Source organism: Camelus bactrianus, chromosome 11 (assembly GCF_048773025.1).
Source record: "Camelus bactrianus isolate YW-2024 breed Bactrian camel chromosome 11, ASM4877302v1, whole genome shotgun sequence".
In the NCBI taxonomy this organism is placed as follows: domain Eukaryota; kingdom Metazoa; phylum Chordata; class Mammalia; order Artiodactyla; family Camelidae; genus Camelus; species Camelus bactrianus.
In genome coordinates this window covers 47407474-47429573 of record NC_133549.1, presented here as the reverse complement: position 1 = coordinate 47429573, position 22100 = coordinate 47407474, and the positions used below count along the sequence as shown (strand labels likewise).

The following is a 22100-nucleotide window of genomic DNA, read 5'->3' as shown; positions in this document are numbered from 1 at the left end:
GTTTTTTTTACCACAATAAAAAAAATCAATTGATCATATATATATGGGCCTATTTCTAGACTGTTCTTTTCTAATGATTTCTTTGTCTATCTTTATGCCAATGCTACAATGTCTTAAGTACTATATCTTTATAGTAAGTTCTCAAATTTGGCAGTTAAAGTCCTCCAACTTTTTCTTTTTTGTACAAGAGTGTTCTGGGTAATCTAGGTCCTTTGTAGATCCATATGAATTTTGGAATCAGCATACCAATTTCTAAAAGAAAAAAAAGGCTACTAGGATTTTGACTGTGATTACACAGAGCCTATGAATCAGATTGGAGAGAATGGACATTTTAATAATATCAAGTCTCCAAATCTATGAACAAGGTCTTTAATATGTCTTGGCATTCATTGTTTTGTAGTTTTTTGTGTAGAGGTCTTGTTTATCTTTGGTTTAATTCATTCCTAAATATTTAATGTTTTTGTTGCTATTGTAAATAATTTTTTTAAATTTTAAAATCTTTTATTTTGAAATAATTATACATTCATAGGAAGTTACAAAAATAGTACAAGGCGGTCCTGTGAACTCTTCACCCAGTTTCCATCAATGGTTACATCTTGCAAAATTATAATAAAATATCAAAACTAGGAAACTAGTGTTGGTACAACGTGTGTGTATAGTTTTATGTCATTTTATCACATTATAGATTTGTGTAACCATCAATAATATTTCCTTTAATTTAATCTTCCTACTAATATATGTCTAGTTTGTTGCTATTATAGGTCTAAAAGTTGCTAGTATGTGTCTAAAAAAGTTCAAACAATGACAACTAGGAAAATGACTTTGCTAGAATAGTTCTGTCAGGAGGACTTTTTCTTTAAAAGGTTTTACCAGATTGTTGGATTTTATTCATAAAATGACTGTTCCAAAAAAAATTTACTCAATCACCAAGTTCCAAGGAAAATTTGGGAAATTCATGCTCAAGAGAGGAGACAAATAAAAAATGCAAACTATGTGCCAGTCAAGTGTATCCCTTCTATATTCTTGACTATAGAAAATACAGATGAAATTCAATTTTAAGGCAGAAATATCATGTGATAGCTCATAAGTTCTTTAGGGCTGACCCTCCTCTAATAGAAATACTTCTGTTATTATAAGAGCTCCTCTAACTTTTGATCTCCTGGTTAACCACTGGTCAGTCAGAAGCATTCTGAGATTATAATGCTTACTTCCACTTAAAAAAAAAAAAAATAGAGGTTGTCCTCACTTACTTATACATCAGACAGGTGAACTGACACTTTGTTTTGTTTGTTTGTTTGTTTTGTTTTTTAAATATATATTTTATTGAAGTATAGTCAGTTACAATGTTGTGTCAATTTCTGGTATACAGCAGAATACTTCAGTCATATAGGAAAATACATATATTCATTTTCATATTCTTTTTCACCATAATTACTACAAGATACTGAATATAGTTCCCTGTGCTATACAGTATAAACTTGTTGTTTATCTATTTTATAGAGCTGACACTTTGGATATTTGAGTTAGGAAGAAGCCAGGTTAAGATGATCTCTTACTGTTTTTTTGTTTTTTTTTAAAGAATCTTCATATTTTCAAGATACTGACTTAAAATAATCTAGAGTGGAGGGAGGATAAGAGAAGAGGGGTGGGTAAAGAGTAAAAAGACCAGCCACATTCTGACTGTTGAAGTTTGGTATTGGTTCATTATACATATTCTCTCTACTTTTGTAATGATGCTTGATAAAAAGTTTAAAAGCATTTTATTCACAATTTCAAATTTTCAGATTCTAATCATTAGTGAAAATTTAGTATGTAACAGTAAAATCTATAGAGTGACTCACCGGACATTTTCTGGTCTTAGTTTATCGAGAACCATCTCTATTAAATCGGGTCTAAATTCTTCCAGTAAATATTCAGCTGTGAGCACTTCTTCTAGGGGATAATACTTTTTAAAAGGAAAATAAATAAATAAATAAAATGTGCAAGGCTACTACAGATTCTAACTTATTAAAGCAAACAGATCTCTAACACATTAAATCCTCTATTTTATATCCCACTCTTCCCTTCAATTAAATTTTACTCCACTGGAAAAATTTCTGAATCTTTTCTCTTTCCTACCACACTTAAAGCAAATTCATACTGTGGGATGATTTTGTTGTTAATCCCCAAATACACTTAACATTATAGACAACAAAATCACATTTTTTCAAAGAAAAATGTGATTAATACCTCCGACTAAAAACTGAGTGCTTGTTAATAAAGAAAATCTGATGATTAAATGCAGACACCTATAGTTTCTTAATATAAAGCACATACATTTTAATTTTAATAAACAGAATTTGTACTCAAATTTCTTTGAATGAAATCAGACATTTAGAAAGTTGTTGTGGGGGAAAAATGGTTTATATTTTCAGTTAGTGAAGAAAAGTAATGTAGAAGATGCTTTTTAGTAATAGCAACTTACTGAGATAGATTGATTCATTCATTCAACAAGTATGAAATGAATACCTATTCTGTGCCAGGCACTGTTTTAGGTGCTGCTGTGGATACAATGGTAGGTAAGACAGATGATGTTCCTGCTTTCTAAGGAGCTTATATTCTAAATGGGAGGGAGGCGGACCATAAACAACCAAATACTGTGAGTATAGTGATAGGTGCTAGAAGAAAATTTTAAAAGGGGCAGGGCCATGATTGGGAGGTCAGGGAAAGCCTCCCTGAGGGAGAGACCTCCGGGTAAGGCTAAGAAGAACCTAGCCATGCAAAGACCAGAAGTGTTCCAGGCAGAGAAAACAGCAAATGTAAGGGCCCTAGAGGGAGGAATAAACTTAACGCTTGAAGGCAGACAGCCAGTGTAGCTGGAGTGGAATGGGGATGAGAGAGGTGGGATGCGGAGTGGGATAGGGAGTGTATTCAGTGAGATAGGCTGGGGCCAGATGGCCTTGTAGGTCAAGGTGAAAATCTAGATCTCATTCCAACTCTGATGGGAAACCACTGAAGGACCTGACACAGAGGAGTGAAACAATCTGATTTTGGTTTTCAAAAGATCCCTGAGGCTGGAAAAATAAACTATAGTGGGGGATAAGAAGGAAAACAGGAAATCCAGGTAAGAGACTATGATGGCAGTCCAGGCAAGAAATGATGGTAGCTCATACTAAGGTGTAGCAATGGAAGTGGAGAAAAGTGGATGATGTATAGCTTTCACGTAAGTAGCACCTGACACATTGTAGAAATGAAAAATATTTAAACCCAATAAGCAAAATGCCTAAATAATGAAAATATTACAGACGACAATTTTTAGGATGATGAAAATTAAAAGATTTTAAGCATATTGTCATATGAAAGTTTGGCTGGTTGCTACAAAAACTAAAGTATTAGACTGTAGCTTCAATTTTTATCATTTGTGTAGCATTGAAAGTAATGTATACCAGATCACTGAAATACCATACACGCCAGTGTATACAGGAAAACAACAATAAACTTACGTGCAATATTCCTGCAATCTTAGAGGTATAACCCCGTGGCCTCTCTTTATCTTTAAATCTAAAAGCAACAGCATTCAAGTCCTAAAATGGAAAGTTAATCCAATTAGACATAAGTCACCTATCATTTAGAAAAACTTTTTTAGTGTTGGTTTGCACTACAGACTTTCTACTCCATATTTAACTATCACACTTTCTGAAAAAATGACTATGCTTGATTTAGAAATGTACAGAACACAAATGAAAATAACAAATATAGACTATGATTCTATAGCATAAATTGTTGAAACTATTAGTCAAAGAATTAGGAAAACTGTGGAGGAATCTTGTGAGATCCAACAGTTGCATAGATGACGATTTTGTTGAGCCATTCAGAGAACTGCACCCTGATTAGAAGTTACCGTCTTAAATTTCATAAGCAGAGAGTATACCTTTAAACTTTTATCTAGGTAAAGAGGATGCTTCTTATGCTAAAATACATCTGAGTTTTGATAGGCTGTAAATATAAAGTACATATTTTAAAAAAACTCTTAAAAGAAGCCTTTAAAAATGAAAAAGGCAAATACCTTCTGTTTTACACACCAAAAAAAAAAAAAAAAAAAAGAACCAGGCTAGTCCATACGTAGAACAATAAAATCACTTTTAAGAACACAACCATATATGAAACAATTCACTCTTTTCTGAGTGTTTGCTATAAATTTTTTATCACCAGATCAGAAAATGACACATCTCATGCAGCCTCAGGCAGAGAATAGAGTCAGCCCTGATAGATTGAAGCTCAAGAAACTGCTGGCTTTCTCCTGAGGGATAGAAAAGCAATCTGATTTCTTTTCTTTTCCTCCTAACAAAGGCTCTATGATGCCTTAACCCTTAATTGTGCCCCAGGTAGCCAATCAAACTAGCACAACTAAGCCTTAATTACAGCTGCTATGCATTGCAAAATTTTAAGAGTTTAGATTAGAGGGGAAAAAAAAACTTTAGAAGTTTCATTGGGCCTTAAATTAAAATTAATTCACATATATTTGTTTCTTGAAAAACTTCCTTAAGAAAAATTTTGGTGAAACAAAAGTACCTTGCACTCTTGGAAAACCCATTCTTGAGGTCCTTCTGCACGTAACTTCTGAATGTATTGAAACATGTGCAAAATTATATCTTCAACATGTACTGGAAAAAAGGGGCACACTTAAAAACCGTTCAGTCCTCGAATCCTTCAAAGCAATGAGCTCACTCTTAAGGTAAAGTCAGGTAAGTAGAAGATGGTCCCTCTTAGAAATGGAGTTCTCACCTCCCTGAGGCTGGTTTTAGGGTCCCACACACATGGCCCTCCAGACTCTGGGATATGTGACAGAAGGAGCTTTGGGGCAGTAAGTGAGCAAATAAAAAGCCAAATACACATTTCACAAACGCAACATAACAATCAATTTTAAGGAGGGAAAATCATCCATGGAATGAAGGCTAAGTTGCACATGGAAAATACAACAGATAAAATGGTATGACTTAAAGTGTTTATAGTTTTACAACAAAAAACAGATCCACACCATAAATAAGTTAATAAAAATAAATTACAAGAAATCAATTTTCATTCAAAAACAAAACGGTTAATACTTACATAATCCTTCCTCAGTCAAGTCCACATTAATGATAAAAAACATAAAGCCTCGGGCTCCTTCCTTTTGCCCACCAACAAGAGTATTTACCCAGCCTGTAACATTCAAAGGAAATCAACATGATTGCATGCGTGTCTTCTTTTAAGACAAGGAATTTTTAAAAAATGCATTCTATATATTCCCAAGAGATTAGAATGGACCTTGTGCAGAAAAGACTCAAAAATATCAGTTCAGAAAAACAGTTTCAGACACTGCAGAAGATTCAAGGCATTTTGTGGGTTGGGAGCCTTCCTTGGGACTCCTCAAACCACTTCCTAAATCAAGAGTAGACTACTGGGCTTAAGTGCTATACAAAAACAGAGTCTGAGTTGAGAAGGGTTTTGGAAATCATCTACTGTCTGATCCTAGTACACCCTTTGATTTTATTTATGGATAAGAGGAAACAAATAAATAATGTCTGCTGACATTTCACAGAGATGGTAAAATATATCTATCCAATGTGAGCTTTTACTTATTTTAACCTCTATCTTATTTAAAACATGCACCACAACATCTTTTGAAATATCTATACTTCACTGCTCAATACTGAAGGGTAAAACAAATTACAGAGAAAAACAAAAACAAACACCCCAAAGCAAAAAACAAAAGCACACTAACTACCACCTCACTCTCCCATAAACCCTGATTAGTCTCATCTGAAAAACGTTCATTCACAGGAAAATATTTAGGAGAAATGAGAGCCAGAGTGAAAGATTATGGTGGAGGTATCCTTCGAAGCTGGTGCCCAAGAGACTCACCCTTTGATTTAAGTTCTGATAACAGACTCCCAGGACCTTCATGCCCAATGAGATGACCAAGATAATGACCAGGATTTGATTTGTAGTATTTCTGAAGGTCAGGTATGGGAAATGTCACATAAAGATTCCTAATATCCTTAATGGGTACTATTTTGTAAAGTTGCTGGGGAAAACAAACAAACAAATCACAAAAGGTTAGCTACATACAATTTCTACTGAATAAAATATTTATAACTATGAAGAATACTGATTTTCATGGAAGAATCCCAAATTCAAAAGAGAATCAACTGCCAGAGAAGATCACACTGACCACAAAGAAATAATGACCTGGGCTCTTTGTTAGTGGGATCTCATTACGGTTGGTATACAGTCCATGTTGGTCCCCGGGATGATGCAACTAAACACTTTTGGATGCTTGCCTTCTAGCACTGGATAACAGAACAGCTTCTACAGTCGGCCAATTTATAGCTACCAAAACTACTTTTAGCATGGAAAGATCAGAACATACTGATATCTTTTTGGTGATACATGTCCCTAATAAATGTGAAGCTGATTTGACTATGTGGACAAATTATAAATAATGAAACCTCAAAAAATTTTCATGTACTCTGGTGAACTAGGCATATATTCTGTACATAAATTTAAAAGAGGAAAATACTAGAAATAGATGCACTTACTTTAAGATGTTCTTCTTGGAAAGGATGTTCAGGAAATTCTGGCAATGGGACATTTTTGTTCTCTACTTCAGAAAATAACTTTACCACCAGATTAGTCAAGTCGTCTAAAGATTCTACAAGAAAACAGACAATGGAAGCAGAACTTAAACTAATCATAACACATGACAGGTAGTATTTTAAAATCTTAGGATTATACATATATATATATAAAATCACTGTGTGGTACACCTTAAATTTACACAACGTTATACATTAATTATATTTCAATAAAGCTGGGCAAGGGGGAAGGGGGATCTTAGGATCTCCTGAAAAATCTCAGGATTATTAAAGGGAAAACCTAGAATTTTTTAAAAACTCCACCTGAGAAGGTTGAAGCATTCAGTTAAATCTTACCAGTGCCTATACAACTTCTGAAGCTATGGAATGTTGATAATGATTATATTTCACATGTCTGCCTCTTTTATAGTTTAAAAAACTGTTTTATATATATTATCATATAATAAATTTAAAACAAATATTAGAAACAATAATAGGATAATTAATGGCATTTGGAAACTATTTTATCTGATTCCCAACAGGCACATACTAAACCACTAGCTGACAGATTATAACACTCACTTTATAAGTACACAGTCTAAATCCATTCTTAAAAGTCAAACATTAGAGTTTGTAAGTAATTGAGTTTGTGGGGGAATAATATAAAACAGTGAGAAGAATTGTGGGTCAGGGGATCAGACAACTTTGATTCTAACCCCAACTTCATCAACCAACTATGTCAAAAGACTACTGGACAAACCACCCTAGGTTCTATAAAACATGAAAATTGGGTAGGATATCACAAGTCTCTCCCAAGGTCTAACACTATATGATTTTCTATTATATTATGCCAAATTCATGCAAAGATTTGTAATTGTTCATAAAATTATACAGACACTTAAGTTCTTCTATCTTATCACCTATTGATATATTTTATAGAGAGTTATACTTGCAAAAGTTTACAAAGCTCTATGTATAAGATGTTCACAGCAGCACTGTTTGTAACAACAATAAAAACTGGAAATGACCTAAACATCTATCAATGTGCACATGTTATAAAACATCAGTACATTGGAATTTTATGTAGTTATTAATGAGGGAGAGATCTCTATGTGCTTATATGAAATTATCTCAAAGCTCTATTAAGTGAAAACTGCAGGCTTCAATGTCATATAGTATAATCTCATTTAATTTGTTAACAGACATACATAGATATAAGTATATTAACAAAATTCTACTTTTGGAAGTATAACAAAAAATGATTTTAAGGTGACTATCTTTGAGGAGAGGGCATAGTGATCATAAGATGGGATGAGGAAGAAGAATCTGATTTCCAATTTATACCTTTCCATGTGGGATAAATTTTTTCTGTGTACACATACTACTGTTATTCTAAAAAGGAAAAAGTAAAACAGGTTATCTTTTTATAAACAAGATAACCACTCACCTTGATTCTGTCTTCTCAAAAATAGGTTACTTATAAATGGTATAAACATTCATCACTTGTTACTATCAGGAAGCATTTGAATCAAAAAAGAAATTTCCCTTGATATTCTATGGCCCATTTCAAACTTTTCCATGAACTCTCTAGAAAACACTTAACCACTGTTGGAGAATTGCCTTTATAGAGTATGAAGTTGTCTTTTAGGCCTATGAATGTGGGTATGGGCACTTTCTTTATAAAACACATGTATTTTTACTTCAATTTTTTGTACATGTCTGAAGGACCCCAGAATATCCAGAGCCAAATAAAAAGCCAACCAGCGGTTGCTTGTTATATGACAAGTGAACTCAGTAATGGAGTGGGTGTATTTGGAGCAAGAGATGTCAGAGACATCTGACAAACAGACATAAAGAGACAGATGGGACCTGCGACTGGAAACAAGGTGAGCAGTCAACAATGATTTGTCGACCTGAAGTGCTGATGACCGTGAAGCCTTTTAAAGCAAGGTTCTACTAGGTTTGCCTTTCCTATTGAGGATTTCTTCCCTAAAGCACAAACTCACAATGTAGTTTTTTAAAGGTAAGGCAGCTGTACAATAATGCACCGTCTGTCTTCACCACTAAGCTGCGTGCTATCAGAGATCAGGGAACTGAGTCCCATTCACCTCTAAATTAGCAGGGTTTGGCAATCCCAGGGTCTCTACTTGACAGTTACCTATTAGTCAAGTGTCCAGGTAACTGGCGCTGCCACAACTAGAGATGGCCCATGGGAGAACACAGAAAAACTTTTTTGTCCTTTTGTGACAGAGATCCTTTCACGTGGTTACTCTTCCTCTCCCCTCCTCCTAGAAGAAGGAGCAGATTATCTATTAATCCTCTAAGAGATCCTGTTTCCTCCTCACACCACTGTGCTATAAGGACACCTTTCCCAGACCGGTCATCAAATCCACTGAGCTGAGCACAGAAGGTCAGTCACACTGAGCGAGGGAACTGAAACAAAGAAGCTCTCTGTTTTCTTTTAGATGCTTATTCTGTCACTTCTACTAAACCAAGAACACTGAGGGCAGGGCTCATGTCTAATTCATCTGTTGTCATTATTACTTGCTCAACAAGTGCTTATTGAAAGTATGTGTTTTATTTCAATACGACATGGACAAAAATACAGCTTAGGCAACTACTCCCAGGACTAGGCTCTAAATATCAAGGGATATTTTTAACACTCTACAGACCTACTATAACATATACCTTTTTTTTTAAACTCCATGGGCCCATGTTCTATCCTCATTCCTATTACCAACTTAAAATATATATAGTTGTTTATTTTCTACCTACAAAACATCTGTCAATAGCAGAAAACTTAGAAAAGCAAAACCAAGAAAACAAAAAACCATAAACAAAAGAAAAAAGGAAGGATACAAAAGTCACCCAAAATCTCATGACTATGGGATGCTAAGAGTAGCTACCATTAGTGGAGCATTTGCTGTGTGCCAGGCATGATGCTAAACACTTCTCCTGCATTATCTCCATTAAACTTCCCAGCAGGTATGAAGCACCACATTTACTTTACAAATGCAAAAACTGAGATTCAGAGAACTGAAGTTAACTTTGTTAGCTCACAGCCACACACTAAGTAGGAGGCATATTAGGAGTTCAAACCCAAGCTCTCAGACTCAAGAGCAGGAGTTCTTAACCACTTACTATGCCACATTATTAAATTTCCAGTATGTTTCTCTACTTTGTCTTATATCTCTCTATTAGAATTTTTTAGAAAACCCCTAATGGGATCACATAGCACACAGTGTTTTTATAGGGTGCTTTTGTTTTCTATTTAATACATTAAGAATATTCTCCCATGTTATTAAAAGGTCGTCATAAAACTGTTTATTCATTCAATATTTATTTACCAAGTGCCTATGATGTACCAAGCACTAACCCAGAAACCTGGGTACAAAGCAGTGGACAAAACAGTTTCTATCCTCAAGTAACTTACATTCTGGCACAACAGACAACAATAAGTAAAATTTTAATATTTTAGGTGGTAATAAATTTTTTAAAGAAAAATAAAGCAGGTGGGAGGATAAAAAGTGGGAGAAGGGATGCTATTTTCTACAAGATGCTTTATTATACAGTTAAAACATCACCATTAAACCAGCCTCCTGTTAATGAACATTTAAATTGCATCTAACTTTTTCTAAGAAACAATCCTGTACATCATCTGTTTGAACAACTTTGTGTCCTTAGTTGCACTTCTAGAAGAAAAAATGTACTTTTTAAGGGTCATGCCTCTTGTTAAACTGTCCTCCAGAAAGTGTGGAGCAACTGTATAAAGTGTATACACTACCACTCATACAAAAGAGCACCTCTCCTCCATAATGGGTGTTAGTTAAAACAAAACCCAAACCAAAATTATGGTAATTTAATAGGGAACAACAATACATTATTAGTTAATTTGCATTTTTTAAATCAAAACTTTGTTGGTTTACATTCCAAATAGATTTTTCCAGTTTATAATCATCTGCCTTTCAATGTTTTTCTAATTTTTTTGAATTTTATAAGGTCAAATCTGTCAATCTTATCCTTTATATGTCCTTTCCTTGCTTTTTAAAAATATGCTTAGAGTACCTACTATTAATTTATATTTTCTTCAGGTCTCCATTTAAAATCACCTAGGCTTCTTTTTTAGTAAGTTAAAAACAAAATTCCCCTCCACATATTCTCCAACAAGATCATTTTCAAAAGCCTCCGAGTCGATGAAAGGAAATATATATTGCTTCCAATATTTTGAAAAAACCAAAATGGAAAACTTAGATTACCCAATTCTGTAAAAAAAAAAATTTAAGGATTCTTACCTCGACCTAAAACACAGATAGCCATTAAGTTGGATGAATAATAGGTAGAATGGAATTTCAGCAGCTCTTGTCTTACATCAATGCCTTCTTGGTTTGGTCTAGTCTCTAGAGTATATTTGTTACCTGAAAGGAAGGAAAAATATTTCTTGGAAAAACCAAAATATGTGAATTTTAAAGTTTTGCGATTATTCCTGATATCGTTATAAGGTAAACTTAAAAACAGAGTCCAAGTATACACATATAATGATTAGTTAAATACTTTTGAACATAAGATGGATAAACAGGATGGTATAGTACAAACTAGTAACATTTTAACCTATAGAGAGTTTTCCCTCAGGAACTTAAAGTGCTTTATAAAGATTATACTTCTTAAAATTCCTATGAGATAGTAGGTATTATGAGCACTTACAAGACAAAATGAGATCCACATGGCCTCCAGTCACACTTACTTTAACTTCCAATTCCCTATGTGCCCCATAATTAATTGAACATAGTCACTAAGGGATCTTTTTTGGAATTTGCCAAGTTGCTTGCAGAAAGAAATTACTATTCTTGGCTGAAGCATTAAATTTGTGATGTGAATTCTCAAGGATTTGATCTACACTGGTAAAAAATAGAAGGCAATGCTATTTTTCTAAGTCTCAAGTGATGTATATAGCATACCACTATGAGAGCTCTTATGAAATTTAATAACTAATTCAATTAGGATAAAATGTGCATGTTAAAAGCAAATAGTCAAACTCTCTGAGTACTACCTTTCAAATAAAGATCTTGCCATTTAAAGACTGGGAGGTGGAATTTCAATGATTGACAGTTCTCTAAAAATGGCATCTTGAACCAGAAATATCCTAAGATATTATGTAACATATAATAATAGTATAACTTTTATTACTATTATTGCTTACACTAGATGGGCTCCTATCTTTCATCTGCAGAGATCAAACTATGGCAGAACATTTTCTTGATGTATTTTTTCCCCTCCTTGGGTTATCAGGTTATTGTAATGGCTGATGAACTGTCATTGGGAGACTCCTTTTCACTAAATTGGGTATCTAAAGAGATCCACTAGGTGGTGTTCTCAGACTCGGTGTTTAGTCTTGCAGAGCTACATAGTACTCTGAGCCAAGACTCATGCCTCAGAATGCTTGAATCAACGGATCTAGTGGAGTATGCAAGAAACTCATACATTTGTATGCAGCAGCAGCCTGCTAGTCAAGTTTCCAAGTCATAACTAGTCCTCTCAGTTTCACTAAAGATGGAGTTCAATTCCAGATCTATTCTACTTGGGGTCCTGGGACATTCCCTCATTCTACCTGAGGGATCCAGGTGATCTAAAAAAGTATCTGGAGTTCTAACTCCTCGCAGTGGGGGCGGGGGGTGGTTTGCTAGGTTTGAAGTTCTCTCATACTAAGATGAACATTCAAGTATTTATAGTACTTTCTTTCCCTACTAAATGAAGGTTCTAAAAGCCTCAATTCCAGAGGGACTAGTCCTTAGAGCTTCCTTACTCACTTATACTGCCACACTCAGATTCCTACAACATGTAAACCAGACTGACCACTGGGACACCCATGTTTGCAGAAATTAAGCTTTATTTCAACAAACTATAAATGTGATAGTGTTAGATAGAAATCAGATTTTCGGTCTCAGTGTGACCTGATGTGCCTATTCACAATCTGGGCAGTATTCTGGTTAGGGAAAAAAAAACCCTCAAATCAAAGTTTACGAAGACCAAGATCATAGCCTCCATCTAGAACATCAAATTCTTTCCAGTTGCCTAGCTCTAGCTCATTCTGCTTTGATTTTAATGTGCCTGAATAACTTACCATTCTAATTCCTATTCTTTATCTTTAGGTACATTTTAAAATACAGATATAAAGCAGGAACGTACCCCAAACACACTAGATATGTATCACTGGCAAAATACTGACAGTGCTATACAGCACAATGTGCCAGAGGACCACAAAAGAATACTATACAGCAAAAAGAATGAATAATCCACTGTTTATATGCAACAGTAAGGATGAACTTGACAAATTTAAGGCTGAATGAGAGCAGCCAGACACAAAAGAGTACACTTTATCATCTCATTTATATAAAGCAGGAAAAAAGGCTAAGCTAATCTGAGTCATGAGAAGTGAGAACAGAGGTTATTCTTGGGTTGGTAGATAGTGACTACAAAGGGGCACAAAGAGGTGCTGGTTCTGCTTCTTGACTGGGTGCTGGGTCCATGATGCGCTGAGTTTTTAAAAGTTCAATGAGTCATACATAAATAAAAGCAGTATATTCATTCAATTGATCCTTCAAATAGCAAAAGTAGAAACAATTTATCAGAGCCACATACACCTTTCAGTATATTTATTACATTTCAATACAAGGTTAAAAGAAAAACAAGCCAAAGGAGCCACTTTATCAACAGCAATCTGGCTCACCAAAGGTACAAAAATCTAATGATGCTGATCTCTGGCCAAACTGCGAAACAGAGGCACAATCGCATTTGTTCTGAAAAGTGGCTTTAAGCCACAAGTAGATACCATTCTGTGAATCTACACATTCATTTCTTTGCTGCCTAGATCTTTTCAGTCTAATATGTAATGACAGAAGGAAACTGTGGTCAATTTGGGAACACAGCCCAGACGGGCAGCCCTATATCCTTAGAAGCTCCTGAATTAGAAAGAGGAAAAGGTTCTCCACTGGGGGGTCAGGATACCCAGCTCGCACTACACTGACAGAGAAACATGAATATCAGGTACAAACAGTCCAAAGAGCCAGGCTCGTCTTTAAGTTTATTAACCCTTTTATAAAAAAATCTTTTTTAAAAGTTTTCTAAACACAGGAAGGCTCGTTGGTGGAAGTTCTCAAGAAACAGATGAGGAGGGGAGAGGGTGTAGCTCAAGTGGTAGAATGTATGCTTAGCATGCATGAGGTCCTGGGTTCAATCACCAGTACCTCCATTAAAACAAACAAATAAATAAATAAACCTAATTACCTTCGTCCACCAAAAAAAAAAAAAAAGGAAATGAAAGGAAAAGCAGGACATAATGCACAGAATTCCACAACTTAGTCCTTAAAGTACCGAGGAGACTCTGTTACTGTCAGTGCCGGGATCCCAGGTGGGGAGGTGCAGAGGAACAGGCACTAGCTTTGGTATTGGCAGAGCTATCACCTGATCCAGGGTCAGCCATCTTCTGGCTGCATGACCTTGAACAAGTCACTCTGCTTCTCTTAGGCTCAGTCTGCTGTTCTGATACTGGTAGGCTTATACCAAATTAGAAAAAAATACATATAAAAAGCATAAGATTAATATTTAACATCTAATAAAATGGCATAGAAAGTCTGATGACACCAAATGCTGTTTAGGTATGTGGAGAAATGAGAACTCGGACGCTGCTTGAGGAGGGCAAACTGGATCAACCACTACAGGAAACCTGGTGGTATCTGCTGAATCTGCAGATGTGCATATCTCATCATACAGTAACTGCACTCTGAGATTTCCACTCCTAGAGCCCTAGAGAACTCTGTGTCCACGGAAACATGTACGAGAATGCTCAAAGCAGCACTGTTCCACTGACGGAAAATGGATAAATAGCGGCACATGCATTCAATAGTTTTTCAAAAAGCAGCAAAAAAATTAAAATAAAAAACTTGTCAGAGGCACACTCACCAACACGGATAACTACTACAAATAAAACACTGAATGAAGAAATACAAGGGGCAGAGATTACTCACAATAAAATATCATTTTTATAAAACTTTAAAAAGTATACAACATATTGCTTAGAAGTAAATGCATGGCTAGCAATTTTTTTTAAGCAATGTTTTTATTTTAAAAAAGCATGGGAGTGATAATCACCAACCTTTAAGACAGTGGTTATCTCTCGGGAGCAGGGAGGAAAATGCAACTGGGGAAGTATATATCAGGTGCTCAAACTATATTTGCAATGTTCTGTTTCTTTAAGTATTATGTAGAGAATGATCTGGCAAATGCTTTTGTACGTATCTCTTTTATGACAAATAATAAATCTGTTAAAAATGTTACAGTGTTTAACATAATACTTGATGTGCAGCAGAAAAATAAATACATAATAATAAGGAGCAGCTACTACTTCTGAGGATAGCAAAGAAACAGTGGCACTAAGGTAGGGAAGAAAGCTCAGTAAATGGTCCAGATGACTTTCCTCTACGTTAGAATCCACATGTGGAGGAAAACGTGAATATGGCTGGAATAACAAATACCAGTTCAGCCTCTAGACATTCACTGTCTTAATTTAGCACTAATTCAGCTGGACCATTTATATCAAATTAAAATACTGCTAACACAATCTTGAATCCTACTGTTCTGGCTCTGTCACTACTAGAGTGAACAGGAATAACAAGAGAACCAATCTCACAGGATTGCTATGAGGATTAAATGAATAATCTGTGTTAAGGCTCAGCATAGCATCTGTCAGACAACAGTTACTTACAAGAACTTGGAATGTTGTAAAGTTTACAAAAAGTAATAACCGATATAAAGAGGGCTTTGTAAATTGTAAAGCTCAGTAAATTTTATTTTATCTTTTCATCATAACAACTATAAATTCTACTTTTTAAAAAAGCTTACAAACTCAGTACTGATGTATATGAATACTGATTTTCAAATAAATGGAATATTTTCCCAGAAAATTCTGAAGTCAGCCAAATATTTGTTATGCTCTGTGGGAAGGACTGAGTTTGAAGTTTTAGAAATGTGTTTTAGAAATCAGAGCTAGCTCCAACTGTATGTCTGATAAGGTTCCCAGGGAAAGGTCAATTTGATGGTTATAAATGGTCTTAAATGTTCTCTGAAAACTCAAGATTCTGAAGATTAGGTTAATTTATCTAGAGTTAGTTACACAGAATTATTTAAACTTTAAAAAATTCGTTATTTGTTTTTAAAATTTGGGGGGGGTCATTAGGTCTATTTATTATTAGTTTTTCTTTTTTTAAATGGAGGTACTGGAGACTGAACCAAAACCCTCGTGCATGCTAAGCAAGTGTTCTACCACTTGAGCTATAACCTCCCTCTCTATAAACTACTTTTTTTTATAGCTCTCTCTTCTTGTTATAGCAATCTTCTAAAAATCCTAGGAAAGAACAAAGCCTTTTGAGATATATGAATTTTCCTAAAAATTTTAAAAGGCAATTCTCCTGCAGCTGGGTAAGTACAAGCAAGTACAAGATGTTTGAAACGAAAACCTCTTAAATGCCATAATAAAACACCTGTACACTTAGAGTTTTCAGTAAATTTCTAGTTTTCCATAGACACACTTCCTAGGAAGGAAAAAAAAAAAAAGACACTAACAAAGTCCATGGAAAAACCTAGAGAATAATAAATGGGCTGAAATATAAAATACTTTTATATCTATGAGTTTATCACGACACTTAAAAAACAAATTAGTCATCATTCAAGGGTGCTAGGGAACCAACTCAATATTTTGAAAACTGGTAAATGAAGGGAATGAATCAAACATTTGTCTTGCGTTTTCCTACAGTAACCGTACCACTGGGTAGCCAAATAGCAGAAAGGGAGATTTTCTTTTTAGAGTAGTATTCAAATTAATCTAGATGAGAAAAAATAATAGAATTAGATTTAGAGAGGTGATGCATTTAGGATGGTTGCAACATCATAAATAGAGATAAAACTAGACATTATATGCCCCTGATGGAAGAACACATCACCACCTATGAAGCTTTACACAAAAAGAGTCAAACATGAATCTAATCAAGCCTCTATATCCAACTGCCAATTTGGGGAAATATAGAAGACAAAGGAATATGTTAAACCTCACTGTTGGGAATGCAATCAGCAAGAGCTAGGCTATAAAAAATTCTACACAACAAACAACCTGATTCTTCAATAAATAAATTCCAGGAGGGTAAGGTCAGGGAGTGGGTGAGAGATAAAAAAAATGAATCTATAGACTAAAAGCTTAAAAGACATATCAATCATTAACATGAAGCTTACGTGGATCATAATTCAAATAAACTTAAAAAAATTTTGACTTTTATGAGACAACTAGAAATCTGAACACCACCTGGATATTTGATGATATTAATGACAATGGTAATTTTATTATGTTTTCTAAAAGAGTCATTATCTTTAAAGACATATACTAAAATATTTATGAGTGAAGTGATACAATGTCTGGGATCTCTTCAAAATACAATGACTGGGAATGTGGATCAGACAGGACTGGCTGGGGCAAAGTGATGCATACGTGAGGCTCATTAAAGTATTTTTATTTACTTTTGTGTGTCTCAAATTCTTCATTTAAAAAGAGGGATGGAGGTTAGGGAGTTAAAAGTAAATGATTAACTTTTATCAGGATCTAATTTTATGTGTCATTATCACCATCCCAAGGTCAGTAGTCACTCAATTTCTGGTTCATATTCCACAATATTTTTTGGTTCTAATCCATTTTCCTTCCCTTCCTATTTTCCTATGCTAAAACATCCCTTGTTATGGCCAAACTATTCTAACTCATGTTCTCCAGAAGACACTGAGCTCACTCCTTGGTCTGCTTCTTGTCATGGTTTTGAGGATCAAACTAAAATGCAAAGAACACAGGTTTTGAATTCAGACTGACTTGATATTGAATTCTATAACCCCCACAGACACTTCCACTACCACCCTATCTCCCACATCCCTGGATGCCCCCCAAGGCTATGGAACTTTGGTCTAACTATTCTGTCAGTATTAATTTTGGCATCTGTCAAAGGAGATGATGAAAATTTCAGTATTGTGGTAAAGGTTAAGTGAAATCATATTAGATAAAACATCTACCCCAGTGTGTGGCATTTAACACTCATACAATAAATATTTGTTCCTTTTCCTTTTCCTCTTGAGTGTCTCTTCCTCTTCTTAAGAAAATCCTACCCACCCTTCAAGAAAATTCAATTTACATCTCCTCTGAGATCCTGGAGAGATTAATCATAGGCAACCCTAAAGTAGGCAGAACAGATCAATGGTTAAAAGTACCAGACCTGGCTCTAGCATTCAAAAGCTGAGTGACCCTAAGTAATTTAATTACCTCCTCTGAAATCTTAGTTTACTCATCTATAAGATGGAAATAATAAGAGCATGTATCTACTGGGGAGACTGTGAGAATTAAGTTAAATAATCCAGGCAAAGTGCTTAGTACAACACTCAGTAAAAATTAGCAAGGAGGAGGAGGAAGAGAAGGAAGAGATAATGATCCTGGAAAATCAAATCTGAGATTATGCTCCACTGAAATCCTGGGTTTGCCTTTCCTCTCCTACTAAACTAGAAGCACCTTGAGGGCAAAGACATTGATTATACCTCTTTGCATTTGTAAATGCATTTTACATGAAGGGGATTTTTTTTTTAATTACCTGTCAATTTAGAGAGAGAATCTGAGCACATTTATAATACCCTGCTCAGATTCTTGCAATCCTGTGGTATGTGCTACAATACACAATTGTCACACAGCAATTAAGAAAGAAAAATGTCACCCATATCTAGATCCAGCTCCACCCTCTATTTCCACATGCCCTCCCACCCTGCCTTTCATTCCACCAATTTGTGAAGGAGTGCCTGTTTTGTTTCCCTCGCCCACATCCTGACTTCTTTTATTTCCTTCTCAGCTGACTAAACCTAGCTCCCACAGTGTCTGTGGGGTTATGTTTAGAGAAACAGATCACTAAAAAATAACCTAAACTAACTTTTCCCTTTTCTGTTCCAAACTGCTTTTAAAAATTCTACTGCTTCTGCTTTTATTCCCTGAAGAGGCAAAGGACGGAAAAAAAGGCAATAGGGTAGAGAAAAGGCATACAATTTATCAGGAACTATGGAAAATATAAAGGCATACGTGAGTGATAAATGTGGGGCAAAGGGAATGTGGATGGCAACCATCGGTTCAGTTTAAAAAGAGAAGAGAACACCATTCCTCCAATAACACTGCCCTACAGTCAGTTCACCAAACCTACTGGTTCTTGAAGCAGCCCTGACTGCCTCACGACTTCGATGGCAAGGACCTTTTCAAAGTTTTGCTGTCTTTCACAGCTGCCAATCCTCTGTTATACTGTTATTATAAAGGCTACTATCATTTATTGAGCACCATATAATGGCCAGACTTTTGGCTAACCACTTCACATGCACAACCTCCTTTCATCCTCACACCAACCCAACATGGGAGGAAACTGAGGCTTACAGAAGTTCAGAAACTGGCCCAAGTCTCTTGGCTGGTCAGTCACAGAGCAAAGAACTCAGTATAGCCCAACTTTAGAGGCCAAACTTTAAATCACCCAGGAATACGCTAGTGGGAGGTGGGATTCCTGGTTGAAGTCTGAGGCTAGGAGAACCACACAGGGGAGTCAATGAAGACATGTGTGTGAATACAGATTTAAGCAGAGTATCTATAAAAACGACTTCCAAACAAAGTAAATGACTCAAAACAGACTGTGTATTTCTTGTGTGAGCTGTTTTCTCTTTTACTTATTTACTTATACAAGTTATTATCCATTATATGCTCTGCAAATATCTTCACTGGGTATGTGCTTGTCTTGTTTTTGTGTCTCTATTGAACAGGAATTTTATATTTTAATGAAGTCACATTTATCTTTAAATCTCTGGTTTATCTTTATCTCTAAAAGATATGCTTTGTGCTATGTGTACTTGAGGACCATTTCCCTATCTTGAGATTTTAAAAATTCTGAGATTTTTTTTTTCTTCCAGAAGTTGTGTAAAATTTTGTCTATAATTAGGTCTAATTGACCTGGAATTTATTTTTGTACATGGTGTGAGATGAGATCTAATTTTATTTCTCTCTACATGGATAACTAATTGCCCCTGCACCAGTTACTGAAAGGCCCCTCCTTTCCTTACTCATTTGTAATATACCCCTGTCTTATGTCAAGTTTCCACATATTTGTGGATGTGTTTCTAGGGTCTATAGTCTGTTCTACTGTTATCTTCATGTATCCCTGCACCAATTCCACTATTGTTAACAACTAGAACTTTATAGTAAGTCTTGACATCTGGTAGAAGTAGTCCCTTCTTTGGTGCTCTTCAAAATTACCTTAGCTATTTTTGCCCTTTATTCTTTCTTATTAATTTTATAATCAGATTATTAGATTGTCAAAAAAATAATAAACTTCTAGGACTTTCAAATGGCACTGCACTGAATTTAGATAAAGTCAGAGTGAATTATATCTGTGTGATGAGTTTGCCCATTCACGAAAATGGTTTATTTCCCCATTTACTGAAGTGTTCTTTTATAGCCATTATATATTTCTTGCTCTTTTGTTAGATTTCTAAGTATCTATAGCTATTTATATAAGGTGAGTGAAATAATTTTTCCTGTAGCATTTTTCTAATTGATTACGATTGACACAAGAATGTAATTTTAGTGTTTCTCTTCTTTTGGCAACCTTGGTGAATTATCTTATTTTTAATGATTGATCTGAAGATTTCTTCAGATAATCATGTCATATGGAAATAAGAAAAGTTTTGTTTTGCTTCCTTCCTATCTCTTACTTATCACATTTTTCTCCCCTTGACTTCCTGCAATGACTAGCACCTATAACACAGCTGAAGGAAAAAGTGATTAGAGGGTATTCTTGTTCTGATTTTGCCTTTCAACAGAAATCCTTTTGAAACTTCAGAATTAATCATGATGTTTGACATAGGTTTTTATCAGTCCAAGAGCTTTTTGTTGCTTTTTGTTCATGAACGAGTTTTATCAAATGCTTTTCCTAAGTCTACTGAAATGATTGCCTATCATTCTGGATTACTTAAACTATGGGCTGCGACCCATTCGATTTGTAATGAAATAAATTCATTGTACTCGCAGAGCAAGATTTTTTTTTTTAAGAAACAGAATATAACAGAGGATATCAGACTACATCCCAAGGTGTAAGATAGATATTTTTTGGTAAAACTTTTGTTTCAGTTGCTTACATGCACTCTGAATTACTAAGTAAAATATGCTTCTTACTGCAGGATGTATACAGAAAAGTTTGAAATTCACTGATCTATACTATTTTTGAAGCATGAAAAGCCACTGTTAGGGACAAATATCTTAAGGTTTTCTTAAAAATAAATAACATAATGCTGGGTTTTTGTTCATTTTGAAATACCCAGCCTTTGTGGGGGAAAAATAAAATACCCAGCTTTCCTGATATTAAGTAATACTTAACATATTAATATTAAAATAATAAATCAATACTTGATGAACAAAATGGCGCACATTCACAAAAACATCTGAAGTTACTATAAAATAATACAAGTAAACTAAGTATGAATTTCTGACAAACATTCAAATAACTTTTGCAGAATTCTCTATGTGTGTAATTTCTAGGGCAAGGGTATATAGCTTTCATCATCTTTTCAAACATATCTGTGATCTTAATGAACAGAACCTCTACTCCAAGAAGTTCAAAGTTAGTTTATATTTCCAGAATCAGTAGGTAACTTGGCATTTGCATTACTTATATCAGATTTTCCATACTTTCGTACTGAGTCTGGCTAATTCACCTCTTAGCTGTTTCTATGACCTCATCCTTTGCTGACTAACTGCCTAGCCTTGTCAGTGGTTATAAAAACAAATATGCTCTTAAACTGCACCCATACATATAGGACCATTTGATGTTTCTCTTTGCCCATCACTCCTGAAACCTTCCTCTAGGACATTTTAAGTTTGTTCCTTGTTTGTGACCAGAAGTAATATTGCTCATCTTATTCACTGGATTTATTTCAGGAAGATTTGTGGCTGCTTCCTGATTATGCTGATTGTGATTTATCAACAGTGAGACTATTTAACAGAAGGCAACTCCCAAAGAGGAGCTCTAACACTTTCTGCACAACAGCAGCAGTGTTGGTGGAAGTTTCTAACCTACCAAAGGGACTGCTTAAAGGACAACAATCATTGGATGTAGTGATTTTGAAATTTGTTTTTAAACCCATATTCCCTTCTTGACATATCACATATGCTGTTATTCCCTATGAAAGCCACTTTTTAGACAATTAATCACTACATAGACATTTTAGGAACCACAGTATTCACCTTAGCGATGACGCTGATATTGCATGCCAAGTATTGTAAGTCTAAAGAATACAGTATCACTACTTCTAACTGCAATTTTTAAAAACTCCTATTTCTATAAAGCTATGCTAATTCCCTGGCTGCTGCTGGATATATTAACTTACATGATAAGCATACATGTTTTTAAA

General features: G+C 34.9%; 1 protein-coding gene across 3 annotated transcripts in view; it reads right to left on the bottom strand.

The window, feature by feature from the left end:
* IDE (insulin degrading enzyme) overlaps nucleotides 1-22100 on the bottom strand; it is an 89148-nt gene that overhangs the window by 33500 nt on the left and 33548 nt on the right. For all 3 annotated transcript variants that reach the window (XM_074373953.1, XM_074373952.1, XM_045507369.2), the window contains exons 5-11: nucleotides 10889-11011; nucleotides 6561-6673; nucleotides 5884-6046; nucleotides 5089-5181; nucleotides 4552-4643; nucleotides 3483-3563; nucleotides 1842-1945 (exon numbers count right to left, since the gene is read on the bottom strand). In XM_074373953.1, coding sequence (XP_074230054.1) covers nucleotides 1842-1945; nucleotides 3483-3563; nucleotides 4552-4643; nucleotides 5089-5181; nucleotides 5884-6046; nucleotides 6561-6673; nucleotides 10889-11011 — 769 coding nt within the window. The remainder of the gene's footprint in view (nucleotides 1-1841; nucleotides 1946-3482; nucleotides 3564-4551; nucleotides 4644-5088; nucleotides 5182-5883; nucleotides 6047-6560; nucleotides 6674-10888; nucleotides 11012-22100) is intronic.